This window comes from Chelonoidis abingdonii, chromosome 7 (genome assembly GCF_003597395.2).
Source record: "Chelonoidis abingdonii isolate Lonesome George chromosome 7, CheloAbing_2.0, whole genome shotgun sequence".
NCBI lineage: Eukaryota > Metazoa > Chordata > Testudines > Testudinidae > Chelonoidis > Chelonoidis abingdonii.
The window spans coordinates 103589279-103604574 of NC_133775.1; the positions used below are offsets into that span (position 1 = coordinate 103589279).

The 15296-nt window shown below is 44.4% G+C and overlaps 1 protein-coding gene across 1 annotated transcript in view; it reads right to left on the reverse strand.

The window, feature by feature from the left end:
- LOC116830288 (A disintegrin and metalloproteinase with thrombospondin motifs 2-like) overlaps positions 1 to 14333 on the reverse strand; it is a 133264-nt gene extending 118931 nt beyond the window's left edge. Inside the window, exons 1-2 of the mRNA XM_075068311.1 lie at positions 12955 to 14333; positions 10867 to 11228 (exon numbers count right to left, since the gene is read on the reverse strand). Coding sequence (XP_074924412.1) covers positions 10867 to 11228; positions 12955 to 13042 — 450 coding nt within the window. The 5' untranslated portion in view covers positions 13043 to 14333. The remainder of the gene's footprint in view (positions 1 to 10866; positions 11229 to 12954) is intronic.
- Between the last annotated feature and the right edge of the window lie 963 nt (positions 14334 to 15296).

Below are 15296 nucleotides of genomic sequence, written 5' to 3' on the forward strand. Positions count from 1 at the left end.
CAGACCCAAGACAAAGAAGACCCACAAATTCCCTCCCTTAAGCTTTTAAAAAATCCGGTTTCCTGATTGGTCCTCTTGTCAGGTGTTTGGTTCCCTTTGTTAACCCTTTACAGGTAAAAGAAACATTAACCCTTAGCTATCTATTTATGACAGCTTCAAAGTTAGTAAGATAACTGTGGATAGTACCACTCAGAAAAGCTGGGTATCGGTTGCTGTTGGTCCTGCTTTGAGCAGGGGGTTGGACTAGATGACTTCCTGAGGTCTCTTCCAACCCTAATCTTTTATGTTTCTATACCTGATTTAGGGCCTTGTATGACTGCATAATGTTTGGCAAAGATGTGTTCAGAGGCCCAGGTGGCAGTTTTGCTTGGGTCTATAAGGAGAACATTGTTTAGGAACGCTGTGGAAGCTGATATAGATCTAGTAGAGTGCATCCTAATTGTTGATGGAGGTTGTGTGCCTTTTAATCGATAGCATAGATGAATGCATCCAGATATCCATTTAGAGAGTCTCTGCGTGGATATGGAGGTTCCTTTGGAGTGTTCAGCTATAGATCCAAAGAGTCCTCGATGAGACTTTGAATGGTTTGGTTCTGCCCAGGTAGAAAACCAGTGCCTTTTTAATGTCAAGAGTATGCATTGTGGCTTCGAAAGTTCTCGTGCGGTTTAGAAAAGCAAGTTGGAAGCTGTATAGGTTGGTTAATGTGAAAAGACTAATGTACCTTGGGTAGGGATTTGGGACAGATACTTAATGTGACTTAACCCTTAAAAAAGATCATATAAGGTCGGTCTGCCATGAGTGCCCAACTTCTCCCACACGTCTCACTGATGTGATCACAACTAGGAATGACACTTTCATGGACAGGTGCAAGAAAACATAGGTTGCTAAAGATTCAAACAATTTCCAAGTCAGGACCATTAGCACTAAGTTTAAGTCCCAGGTAATGTTGGTGGTCAAACGTCTGGATAGAGAGTCTGAATGCCCCTGAGGAATTGTTTGGTGATTGGGTGGGCAAAGATTGTAGTGTCATCAATCTTTTGGTGAAAGGCAGTGATGCCCAGCAGGTGTACCTTCATTGCACTAACACAGAGGCCAGATTGATATTAGAGTACCTTCTAGAACTGAAACAATGGGAGAGATGCAGACATTGCATCAGTTTGTCTGGCAGCGCACCATGTTGTAAATCTCTTCTATTTATATAAGTAGGTGCTACATGTAAAGTGTTTTCTACTGTGGAGTAGCACCCTCTGGACCTGGTCAGAACAAGTTAGCTCATTATTAGAGAGCCATAGAGAAGCCATGCCTTGAGATGAAGCATCTCTATATTCAGATGTTGTATTTGTCCCTCCCATTGTGTCACTAGGCCTGTGTGGACAGGGAGCGTGACTGGAGCACGTGCCAACATCCATGTTATTTATGGTTGTCTTGGCCACGTGGGGGCTATTAGGATGACTGTGGCTTTGTCGGTCCTTATTTTCTGTATCAGTCTGGGTACCAATTGTATTGGTGGGAATGCATAGAAAAGGTCTCTGTTTCAACTAATCAGGAACGCATCTCCCATGGATTGTTTTCCCAGACCTGCTCTGGAGCAGAATTTCGGACATTTGGTGTTGCGGGCAGTTGCAAATAGATCTACCCATGGGTGACCCCACTTTCAGAATATGTATTACAGTATTGTATCATTTGATTCCCATTCATGGGGAAAACATCTGCTGAGGTGCTCTAGCATCCAGGTAGGTATAACTGGTGTATCCAACACAACAGAGTTTCATAGCCTCAGCGCATAGCAAAGGTGATCTGACTGCCCCTTGCCTGTTTACGTAAAACATGCAAGCGATGTTGTCAGTCAATACTCTAATGTTCTGGTTTTTTTATGAACAGGAGGAAGTGGAGGTAGGAACTTTGTGCCATCCGCAGTGCCAGCAAGTTTATGTGTAGACTTGTCTCAGTTGTGGCCCATAGTCCCTGTCCTGTATGATTTTGCACGTGTGCTCCCCACCCAATCAGGGAAGCATCTGTTGTAATCATCTGTGATTGAAGGTCTTGTGTGAATGGGATCCCAGAGCACAGGTTGTGTGGGTGAGCGAGTCTTTGACCTTCTGGGGCATTGTTAAGTTTATTCTGCATTTGGTTGGTCTGTACACAGTTGCTCGCCATCCTTACAGGCAGCGCATGTGCAAGCGTGTATGTCTGACCACAAATGCGCATGCTGCTATATGGCCCAAGAGTTTTAGGCATTTGTGGGCAGTGATCTGTGGACTGTTCCATACTGTGGATATGAGTGTCTTTATCGTGTTGAACTTGTCTCATGGAAGCGATGCCTTCACCCCCCTTGCGTTGAGGTACGTGCCAATGAATTCTCACTGTTGAGTTGGTACTATTGTTGATTTCTTTATGTTTATTTGTAGACCAAGACTCTGCTCCACTCCAACGGTGATAGTGTTTCCAAACGATGTCTGATTGAATGTGCAACTTCAGGAGACAGTCGTCCGGGTAAGTAAAAAATTATTATTCTCTGGTTTCTCAGATGCACCGTTACCATGGCGAGGATCTTGGAAAAAATATGGGGTGCTGTTGACAGGTCAAAAGGTAGTACCTTGTACTGATAGTGGTCTGTGCCCAAAGTAAATCTGAGAAAACACCTGTGTGCAGGGTGTATTGTGACATGAAAATAAGCATCCTGCAGGTCGAGGGCTGAAAACCAATCCCCCTGCTCCTGTGCTGCTATTATTGTTGTTAAAGTGACCATCTTGAACTTTTGTTTTTTCCACAAACTTGTTCAGTCACCTGAGATCAACAATTGGTCGCCATCCTCCATTTTTTTTTATGGGGATGGTCAAATTTGCCCATCAGAGTAGGTTGAGATGCTGCTGATAGTGAAGGTATCATACTTGTGGCCTCTGTCATTGCTGTTTTTGTTGTTTGTACTGACTTTGGTGTTGCTATGTGTATGTTGGGTATCTAGGGCACTGATATGGTTGATATCTGCATTGTCTCCTTCTTGTGGCAGGTGTATGGATGCCACGGGACTGGAGCGTGGCCCTCAAAATCTTTAAACATGTGCAGCACCTTTTTGGTTTTGGCTGTGAACAATTCTTCTACATTGCAAAGAAGGTCTTCAGCCGTATTGTGTATCTCTCATAGAAATGTTGAGGAGTTAAACCACGAGGCCCATCACACGACAACAGCAGTAGCGGTGGATCTGGCTGCAGCGTCAGCTGTGTCCAATAAAGCCTCTAGAACTGTATGTGCAATCATCTGTCCTTCAAAGACCAAAGATTTAAACTGTTGTCTCTCGTCCTGAGGGATGTCATTAATAAAGTCCATAAATTTTCCATAGTTCCTGTGGTCATATTTGGCGAGTAATGCCACATAATTTGACACTAAATTGAAGTGTGAATGAGGCATATACTTTGTGGCAAAACAGGTCTAGCCTCTTACTCTCTTTATTGATGGAGCGGAAATGCTGTTTGCCCCTTTGGTTGGCTGCCTCCACCACCAGCAAGTTGGGTGCTGGGTGTATAAAGAGAAATTCCGATCCCTTCTAGGGAATGTAATATTTTCGGTCCGCCCTTTTGCGTATTGGTGGAATTGTGGCTGGAGTTTGCCACACTGTTTTGGCAGGTTCCGTGATAGCCACACTGATTGGCAATACTATCTTGGAGGAGGAAGACATCCGTAGGATATCTGTTAACTCATGCTGAGTTTCTGGCACTTTCTCTAAAACAATCTTAAGCTTGTTAGCTACTCTTTTAAACAAGTCTTGGAAGTGGGTAAAAGTCATCTGCCGTGGTTGGTGGTGGAGGCATAATAGCCTCATCTGGTGAGAAGGAAGAATTATTGGTGGGTGGCAAGGTGTTGGGGAGCAGTGTCCTCTTCCTGCTCTGCCATGGGTTCCTCTTGTGTGTCCACCTCTGCTGTCTCCATAAGTGGAGGCGAAGATCTGGTGTCCTCCCTACATGGGATGGGGTGCCTGCTATGCTGTCTTCTGTAAGACACCCCCCCGCCCCCAAGGACTCCAATATGGCCAGTGACCAGGGAAAGGTATGGGCGGTCCCATCCATGGGTGGCCATACCAAAGTCACATGTCGTGAGCATATGTCGACTGTGATCTTAATGGTCCAGCAGCAGTAGGCATCCTAATCAGGAAAGAATCGTGAGAGAATACCCCTTCCACTCCTCCATCTTCATCACTGGAAAACTGTGATGGAATGGGACTACGGGTTTTCAACAGGACTGCTGAACTCTGTCTCAGGCCAGGGACAGTTGAGAAGGAATTGAAGAGTCCGGGTCACACGTATGACACTTTGAGCGCCAATGGCATGTGAGGCAAGCACCGAGAATACAGGACACATACAGGCACTTCTGCAAAACTCTCCGAGCGAAAGCATAAGAACGCACCATCACCAGGAGTGGAGCACCCACAGGGACATCTCTCGAAGAAGAAAAATGTACTTTGTTGCAGGCGGGACTGGGTAGGCAAAAACAACCAGACTGTGGGAATTTGCAGGAAACACTAAATCTTTATTTTTAAATAAAGATTTTAATACTAAAATTTAAGCAAGGGGAAGAAAGATTTGATGTCTATTACAACAGGAGTTAAAGTATTTTTTGACATGGGTTAAGCACGATTTGTTTTATTCTTTTATTGGTAAAAATTGTGTCTGAATTCTGTTTATATATAATTTTTTTTTTGTTTTAGTAGCATCGGGGAATCTGTCTCTCTTGCCGGATTTGTGGGATCTAAGGTTTTTGCGGGTGTGAGTGGGATAAAAATGCCAGAAACAATGCAGGAGCAGGTATTGAGAGACGGGACAGTAGCAGGATTTAAAAAAAAACAGTCCCACACAGGGCTCTACTCAGAGTCCTATCCTCAGCTACTTTAAATTTATACAATGTTATTGACTTCAGTAAAAGTATGCAGGGCCAGCTCCAGGCACCAGCCGGCCCTGAAATTATGTCAATTTACACCAGCTAAGGATCTGGACCCCATCATTTTGAGATTCAGTTCCCTGCCGTCCTCTTCAAATCCATCCATCCACATATACACACACCCCTTAGAACACAAGTGAACATCATGGGTACATATTATTTACAGCTGCCCAAATTTTACTTTACACAGATGGCAGGACATCAAAGTTCAAAGTTATATTTGAGCCTTTTGTTGTGTTCCAGACATGGAATAAATTATTATACTTAGTTCTTGTTATTCAGGATTTACCACTGGGTGTTTTTCAGCAGCACTGAACTGGAGACGTTAAAAACCATTTAAGGCTTTGCTACAGTCCAAATTCTTTGCAAAGAGACTTATACATAAGAAACTCAAGCATTCTAAATCAGCATACATTATTTGAGTATCCACTAAAATACATCACAATGCTAGATTCTGTACTGATCCAAAACCTTGGATGTCTTTCACATTGATTGTGTGCATATTGGTTCTTTTACATGAGTCACATGCCTTGTTTGTACTGTGTTTATCTCACGTCTTTTTGTATTTAAGTACACACTCTAGCCAGTTTCCTATAGACGTAGGAATATGTTATGAAGTGGATGGGGCATATTCAGAATCACTGAAATTCTACACCCAAAAATGTTGGCATCATGCAAATACTGCTGAAGACTTTCAGCCACCATAAATATTGGTACTGATGTCAGTCAGTATGTTCCCCTCACTTCCCACAAGTAGCAAATCTGGATGCAATAAAGTGAAGAGTTCTGGCTCCAAGGAACGCTCCCTTTCTCTCTTCAACACCACTGGTGTTCCCTGGGGATTGGGCCTTGTAGTTGGGCAGAGGCTCTGGGACTGGGCAGGTGTACAGTGAACACTGACCCCCACCAACAATAACTTTCCTTTCTTCACCCACCACTCAATGAAAACCCTCCAGAGAGGAAGGAGGATTGTGACATAGCAGATGGTCATTATGTAGGGCTCTGCAGCCATGAAGACCAGCCTGCAGTGCTGTCACAGGTCTTTCATACAGGTGGCCATGGTGGCCAGCAGATTTCAGAAGATCCTTGGTTTTCAGGGGGAGGTAAAGATGGCCCTTTGAAAGGAAGTCAGGAAAGAATGCCATAGGCCTGATTTTTCAATGCCCTATGGCATACCAGCAATGAAGAGAGGTTGTAAAGGGAGTAGATCCATCCATCAGAGAATAACCCTAACCCAGGAACTAGCTGGCTCTTCATTGTGCGCCAACGGCATCCCTAATGTACAGGGCATACCAAGAAGAAGTGTGTGGCCAGATTACTGTGTCTTCTGGAATGATCACAGAGGTAACAAGCAGCTGAGAATTTTAGAGCTGCCTTGAGGTTGCTCTTACACTAGGGCAGGCCCTTATATGACGCAGGATATAGGGAGGCACAAGGGTGGCATAAAGGTACCCTGTACAGAGCAAAGCTTTGCTGGAATGGAGAATTGGGGACTGAAGTTGTAAACTCAGAATACACTCATACCCATTTTGGGTGTGATTCAGTCAACAGTGAAGATATTCAGTAGCCCAACATAGAACAAGTGTCTTTTATTTTAAGTAGGCAAGTTACAGTGACACTTTCTTAACATGGTTTAAAAAAAAAAAAAAAAAAAAAAAAAAAAAAAAAAAAAAACCACCACATTAACAGCTCTAGATAGCTCACAAGGAAAGTTCCCTACTAATTAGCTTCAACATGTCAATGATCTCTCAAAGCCTAATTCAGCTATGAAAAATATGTCTGGTTTACATACTTTGTAAGTCTTCATCCATCCCTGGCTCTCCCCCCTTGCCAAATCCAGTGCTTAGTGAAACTGGCGGTTGTTGTTGATTTCTACTTTGGAAAGCTCTGGGAAGACCCACATTAAAAACAACCAACCCTCAGTTCTGACTGAAATATCATATATAGTTGGATATACAACCCCACTGTGCATTTTAGAGTGATCACACATTAAAGGATTTAAAAAAATAAAAAACCTAAACTCTCTACTGCATAGAATACAACTTCACTTGCAGATTGACTGCTGCAATTTATATCAGTTTCAACAACCTTAGCTTTCTGGTACAGCCAACAGCAGCAGACCGTCTCCTCGTGTGTATTAACTGGAATGTAAGATACACTCGGCAGTAATATGTAAGCCAATGCGCATATGCAGAAGGAAATAACTTCATGAATTGGCAAGGCAGCAGCTATGTTCACCAGTTTCAACAAGATTCAGTCACTGAAGATCTACAACTGAAAACCAAACCACAACATTTTCAACTCAAATATTATTTCCATCTTTACGTAAGGATGTGAAAGCTGGAAATCCACCAAAAGGTTCACATATCTAAATGCCTCTGAAAGCAAATGCCTCAGGAAAATATGAGGCATTAAATAGAATTTATAACAAGCGCCAAGATTTGTCAGAGTTCAGCAACCCCTTATCTTCAAAGTTATCCAGCAAAGGAGGAGGAATATCTGGGACATGTGTTAGGAATGAAGCCAGAACATCTGCCACGGCAGGCATGCCATTAGGCGGCTGGAGGGACACGTAAAAGGGCTGATCCCAAGAATCCCTCTGTCGAACAGTACTTAGAGAGGGAAAGTTTATGTCACTGAACAACACAGAGGACATGCAATGAACAGCCCAGGACAGACAGGGATGGCAGGGCCTTGTTTGTGCCCTAGGTGACCTTTGACAGAATGGGAAGGATTCAGATTCAGAAGACACACTAATAAGCCTAGAATAGTGAACAGCCTCCTATGGTTCTCAGATATGAATCAACTGTTAAGAACCTAAAAGGTTCTAGGTAGTGTGGGCCAGTGATTAGGGCACTAGCCTAGAAAACAGGAGACCCAAGTTCAATTCACTGCTCCACCACAGACTTCCCGTGTGACCTTGGGAAAGTAACTTACACCCAATTTTTAAAAAGGTACTTGGGCACTGCTCTGCATTACAAGATCTAAGTTATTTAGGCACTGTACAGACAGATATAGGTGATAGTCTGTCCTAAATTATTTAGGGTCTAAAATTATCCATTTAGAAGTGGATGAATCAAGGCACAGACATTATGTGACCTTGGGCAAATCCGTGTCAGAGCCAGATTAGAATTTGCTAGCTCTCATTCCTTTCTCTCTTTAACCTGTTAGTTTCCCTAATGGACAGGGGGGAAATAAGAATTCTGGACAGAACCCAGCATATTAATTATGGACCCAGATAAGAAACTAACCCACAGTATTTCAGCCTAGGTTGAAATCTTAGTAAGTATTCTATTAAGGTAATTTACCTCAGTAACTAAGGATCTAATCCAGTACTCTCAGAAGTCAGCAGAAGCTTTTTCATTCACTTTAATGGGAGTTGAGTCACCCTCTATGTACATTTTTATGCATTTGCTTTCTACTTTTGGCTGATGCTCATTTGGCTGAAGTTTAAATTATTATTTTTTTAAGTCTTTCCCATATTTACAAAGAGCTAGTCACTAGTGTAGAACATTGTCACAGGATAACAGTCTCCAGCTGCTAGCTAAATGCCAAAGCCAGTACTAAGCAATGACACAAAGCAAACAAAAAGGTAAAACAGGATGTTTATTTGAAAAGCTGAAAATATCCCATTTGGGTCAGTATTTCAGCGTAATGATATTATTTCTATTATTCTAAAGCAAGGCCCAAGTCCTGAAAGCTCTTTATTTATGAGCTTGAAACTAAGCATAAATGTTTTCAGGAACGGGCCTAAGTGAATAAAGTGCAACAGTTGCAAATCGGTACAATGGAGTCACATCAATTTATTCCATGCATATTGGCCACAAACGAAAATAATGCCTTCACTTGGATGATCATACTCTTAACTCACTCAAATATTATTCCGTAGAAGTCAGTCATTAAGGTTCAGACAGCTGTTAATGCAATTGTGTTTAATTTATCCTAACTAACTGATACTACTAGACAACCAGGTGGCATTCTTTGGATAACTAATGTTGTTTTCTAGCTTTTAGCTATTTAAACTTATTCCTATCATTATGTGAAGGGTGGCTTTACTGATCACTGGAGACACTGACTCCAATTATCCTCTCCCTTGCACTTTATGAAGTTATTTACACCTGTGCAAACAGCAGCACTATATATCTACTGTGCACAGGTATAAATGACAACACAAGGTGCAAGACCATGGGGATAGAGGCTCCTAATCTTTTGCTTTGAACAAGTTCTTTGCTAGTCAACTGATATTTGACTCTTAAAATATTAATAGCCAGACTGCAGCCCATCTAATGCTTGTGAAGGAGTAAGAAGGAACAGGTCTCCCTATTATCCCCTGCATCAGTGTGGGTAGCCAGTACAGGAGGAATAGTAGCCTCCACAAGACTGCTACTTCCCCACTGCTGCAAGTGGGTGAGGAGTAGGCAGAATCTTGGCTCTACCCCTAGCTATGCACTGGCCAAAGCAGTTGCAATTGTGTGTTGATTAATCTGCACCAGGTATTGTGCTGGCACAATCACTCCCCACCTGAGCAAGGGGAAGTCATCTTCTGCTTCCTGGTGTGTTCTTGGGATGCAAAAATGTGCTATCAGAGTATTTCTTGAAGGAACTTTAGCCCCTAGCAACCTGTCCACATCATACAGCAACATTAAAGCCTACTTCTAGAAATAAGAACATATACGGTTAAGAGAGCAGAAGATTCACAGGCGTGGAAATAAGGAAAAGTAAATGAGATGACCTTCCTCTCACTTCATTTTATAGTTTTGAGATGTGTTCTGGTGCTGTAAACCAATAGTTTTCTATGACTACCTAGAAAAAAAAAATGGACTACAACTGAGTCAAATGGTTGATTAAGAAGAGCAGAGAACTATATAGAAATTAGATAAATCACAAAGATAAGAGACCCAAAAGTCTACCAAGAAGTTATTGGATAGATTAAAAGTTCACTACCCCTCCTCAAAAAGTCACTGTCATTTAAACAAAGTTTGCTCTACATAGCAATTACTGCTAAAATCACAGTGTGTGCTTCTTTCAGATGTCTGCCACAGACAGATATAATTTGGCCACTGAACACGTGTTCCAGAATAGAAAACCATACCAAGCTCACACATACCCAGCCACATAAAATGCATGATATGGAGCAGTTTCCTTGTGAAACCCTTTAACACTTCTGCTACTTTTCATAAATCACTTGGTTAGGCAAGAGAATTGGCTCTAGTGAAAGATCTGTAAAACTGTAAAAGTCTGACCCTATCCTTTGAACAAGTTTCATTATCAGAGACAAAAAAACAACATGTCCAATCTGTTTGCAATGTTCTCTTCTTCTAAAAATCCCCTTCTCATCCTAAACTGAAATGAGAAAGATAAAAGCCATATTATGAAGATTAAATATGTTGTCACAACATGATGCTTGGTCCTCTTTTAAATGTTAAAAATCTCAGGTAAGTTCTAATGAAAAATCACAGTTGAGTTATAGTATTTAGCGGTCTATTTTAACTATTAATAATATAATATATGGAGATATACCTCTCTAGAGAACTGGAAGGGACCCTGACAGGTCATTGAGTCCAGCCCCCAGCCTTCACTAGCAGGACCAAGTACTGATTTTGCCCCAAATCCCTAAGTGGCCCCCCTCAAAGAGGGAACTCTCAACCCTGGGTTTAGCAGGCCAATGCTCAAACCACTGAGCTATCCCTCCCCCCTGTTCTACTGCAACCAGAACATGCCTGTTCTGACTGAACTTGCTCCCAGTCTACCTGTAAAAGCAGCTATTGTCGCAACACAGCTACCCCTATGTTAAGGAACTTAGTTAACTTGAATTCATAGTTATCATAGCATATGAGGTGCAAGTTTTAAGGACAAAGTTCAACACATTTTCAATACACACACTATCGGAAAATCAAGTAACGTAATATTAGGTATAATAGCAAAGCAGCTTACCAGCCCGTCACAGTTGCTTATAGCAACTGAAGCGTTAGGTAAATCCGTGATATCCCCAACATATAGGCAATTCCCATGGAGTGGTTCAATATGAGTCACATTAGAATCCTCTTGCCATTCAATTGTTGCTCCAGGGGCAACCAGCCTAGAGTTCAGTCTCAGCTTGAGGTGAAACTCTCTTCCAAAAACAGTTATATTATAAAATATTTGCTCATTTGAAGCTTCAAGTTGCATATCCCCAGCATCTCTTCGGAAGCGCCCCCTTGGAGGTCCAGACACCAGGTTAGACAGGAATCTGCCTTCTGAATCTGTGCTGACTGGGACGACAAGTCTGTATTCCTCTGTATTCCTCAAAATAGGATCTTTAAAGAAAAAAAAGAGTATTAAAACTAAAAATTAGTTTAGAATTATTGGTTTAGAATTATCAGTCTATGATCCATTACCCCATCAGAGAATTATGTAAGGGAGATGGCCACTTCATTCACAAGTGTGACTAAATATACTGTGTAGAGGTCATTCAAACTGTTTAGTTCCTAACATAGAGCAAAGTGCAGTAATAAGAGAATGTAAGACAGCAAAGTCCTCCTACAAAATAAGCACCCTGCATCCCCTTTCCAGATGTTTTATGAAATGAAGTCAGTTGAGACAGCTGAGCTATTCAGACTGTTGTCATTAATCACCTAGGATGTTGAATTTCTGGGGACGGCTGGCACAATCCTTGAGAATGCTTCAGTGTCTATTAAACTGACCTCTGACCAGGCCTATACACAGAGGTTAGCGATAGGAAATGTTTAAATTTTTGACCTGCAAATGTTGATATTATAAACGAAAATAAGTTTCCCCAAAAAACAACGTTGGGAGAAGTTGATCAAATCCTAAACAAACTGAAAGCATGTGATTAGCAGACACAATATACAGCTGGTAACTCAGGCTGGGACCAGGGGGAATGTCTCATCAACTCTCAGAGCTTTTAAATTCATATTTTTTGAAGAAAAAAAGCTGCTACCATGTGTTTTATTCTACACGTGGAATTTCAGGATCTGACACACTAACCTCTGATCTGTCAGATGTATTACACTGAAACCAGAGTTCATTCCAGGTTCCCACTTCCACCCCCTCTCTAACTACTCTCTCTCTCTCTCATGCGTTCTGGGACTTAAACCAGTCTCCCACAGCCTCCTTTCTTTCCAGAGTCTTATCCTCCCACTGGGGCTGCCAGAGGGTGGCTATGGGACTGCAGAGACACTGGCATAGCAGTGTCATTCCTCGAGATGCCATAAGTCCCTTCCCCGGAGGAGGCAGACCCATCTGCCCCTTCGCTGCTGCTGCTGCCGCCAGAAGAGGTTAGCAACTGCAAGTCTCGCCAAAAAAAAGTGTTAGCAGAAGAAGTTAAAGGGGAGTTGAAAGCCCCAGGGCGAGCTAGCTGGGAGTTCAGTGGGGGAGGCTGCAGGGGAGCGGGGGTTAGGCCAAGGGCATGGCAGCAGGGGATGGGGTGGGCCGGGGCCCTGGACAACTCCCAACGCCCCACCTCTGACCCTTCCCCCAGGCCCACCCCCATTCCACCTCTTCCCCCAGCGACCCCACACTCACCGGCACCGGCAGGAAGCGGAGCAACCCAGCCCCAGCCTGCTCCACCCCGTCAGCTCCCAGCCGCGGCGCTCCGCTTCCCGCCGACTGCGAGTGCGGGGAAGGTGGGGAACGGATGCGCCCCTGCGCACCAGCGGCGGAGCAACGCGGCCCCAGGCTGCTCCGCTTCCCTTGCCCCGGCCCCAGCCGTATGGCTGGGGGGGAGAGGGGGAGTTAGGGAACGGTTCTCCCCCCCCCCCAACACAAGCGGCGGGGATCCCTTCCCCCAAACCCCCTCCCCGAGCAACACGGCTGGGGCAAGGGAAGCGGAGCGGGCTGCTCCCGGCCTCCCGCTAATCCCCTGGGCCACTGTGGGGCCCCAAAAGTGCCCCTCTCACAGTTCCTGCCTCCCAAACCCTGGGGCGAGGGGAAGCTTGGGAGGCTGCAGGGCACCCAAATAGCTAGGGACGGCCCTGAGGTGGGGGGTCTGAGGGATGGAGCCACCCCCCACCCCAGACCTACCTCTCTCCCTGGAGCTCTGCAGGGCGCTCCCGGGCAGGAAGAGCGCACAGCAGAGCAGCAGACAGGCGATCCCCGCTGGAGGATCCATTGCAGCTGAACCGCAGACCGAGCCCAACACTTGGAGCCAGCGTTAAAGTTCCCCGCCGGTACCCAGCACCAACTGAGGGCAGCCCGGCGCCGCCCGGTCCTCCGCACCGCCGCCTCGGGACGCCTCAACCCCGCTCCGGTCCCCCGGTGCATGCACCCAGCAGCAGCGGCGGCCGCTCTGTCAGCTCGCAGCGAAGCAGAGACTCGAGGAGGCAGCTGGAGCGCAGCACTGGAGAACACAGGGCGTGCGGGAGTGGAGTCAGGCTGATTGACAGAAGCGCTGCCACCCGGCGCAGCGCTGATCCGGAGCGAGCCCTGGCAGCCGTCCCGGGGCTCCCCTCCCTCTTGGATCCAACTCTGGCTGTGGGACACTTCCCCACCCACCGCTTCGACAGCCACGTTTCTTTGCCCTTGACTCTTCGCTTGCAGCAGCCCACAGAGTAGTGAGCACCCCGCTCCCTCCAGGTCCTAATGCGCTCAAGTTACTGTCCCAAGACGCCCAGCTCGGACCCTCAGTCTGCTCCAAGTCCTTGTTATTTCTGGAGTCCTTACATTACGCTAGACCTTGCGCAGCAAGATGAGGGGCGCACACGCTTCTTTTCCCAGGTTTATGTTAGTCACGGATCTGAAGACGTGGACCAGATCCCTACACCGAGCACATTCGGGGGGAGTTGGGCCCACATCTCAATTTGGCACTCAGGCCGCTCTCTGGAAGAAGCCAAACTTGACCTCCCCTTCAGGGAAGCTTATCATCTTTGGGTCTCAGCTTTGCCGCACAAGTTAGCTCCCATCTCAAACACTTCATAAATTGAAAGACATGTCTAATTTCTGGCCAAGTAGTCGGATTAGCTAACAGCCGCTAGAAATTCTCAGTATTACTAAATAAATCTAAACACTTATTTAAATACACATCCACCCCACACACACATTTTCCTCCCCATTTGCAGTTTATCAACAAGTAGAGTTATGCAAAATGTTTGCATCAAAAACAGAGACAGAGCAACCCTGGTATTAATCCAAGGATTTGCATGAAAAACAAGCAACTTTTTCATGCAAAGCCAGGTGATGTTCTGATGTTTTTACTTGAGTCTCACATTCATTTGGAAACGTAAAGATCAGAACTGAAGAAAATAATGACATGGACTAATGCAAATCAAAATCACAGAATTTCACCTAGATATAATACATTTGGAGCAGAGCATTTCTTGGGGAGCAGGTGGAGAAATTTAGATTGTAAATTATTTGGTGCAAGGACTATCAGTACAGCATTTAGCACAATGGAGCCCTGATCTTGCAAGGAGTCTCTAGGTGCTAGTGTAATGCAAACAATAAAAAATAATTATTAACTGTGATTTTTATGTAAAGAAAATAAGTTACATTCTTGCCATAATAATTTTGCTACCTGGACAGACACAGCCTGAGGGCCCAATGTGACTTTAGTATAACAGTTGAATAAATATACGTTTACTTCCAGGATTATTTACTATTTTCATCAGTTTACTGGCCAATTTTGCAGTAGTCTAGAAGGCCTTGCCTCTTTGAGTGAGGCCCCAAACCAGTGACAACAGAGTAGATTGAGTCATAGGCGTATTTGCATGTTTTACATCCCAAGGATTATTTGCATTTGATGGTTTCCTGGAGCAAGTTTTCACTGGCTATCCCTGTTTATTGCTACTCTGCATGATTAAGGGCCCGAGCCTGCAGCCTTTACATTATTAACCCCTTTGACTCCACTGGGCTTACACTCAGTGGGAAGGTCGTAGGACCAAGCCCCAAAAGTAGAAATATTGGAGTAGAACAAGACTGTAAAAAAAACATCTGGTACTGGTCAGTGTGGGAGACAGGGTACAAGAGAAGATGGACCTCACTTCTGATCCAGTCTGGCAATGTCTATTATTGGTGGCTCTCAAACTTTTGTATTGGTGACCCCTTTCGCACAGCAAGCCTCTGTGTGCAACCCCTGCCCCCTTATACATTAAAAACACTTTAAGATTAAACACTATTATAAATGATAGAAGTGAAGCAGGGTTTGGGGGTAGAGGCTGACAGCTCACGACCCCCCACATAATAAGCTTGCAACCCCCTCGGGGGTCATGACCCACAGTTTAAGAACTCCTGGTCTATATCCCTATGTTTTTCCCCCCTCTGTTTTTGGGAAGTCTGATCTTTTAAGCTGGTAAAAAGGAAAGGGGGTCGATAGATACCAGTAAGAGCAGAACCACTTATAAAACTATACATATCAATCTTCTCTTTAG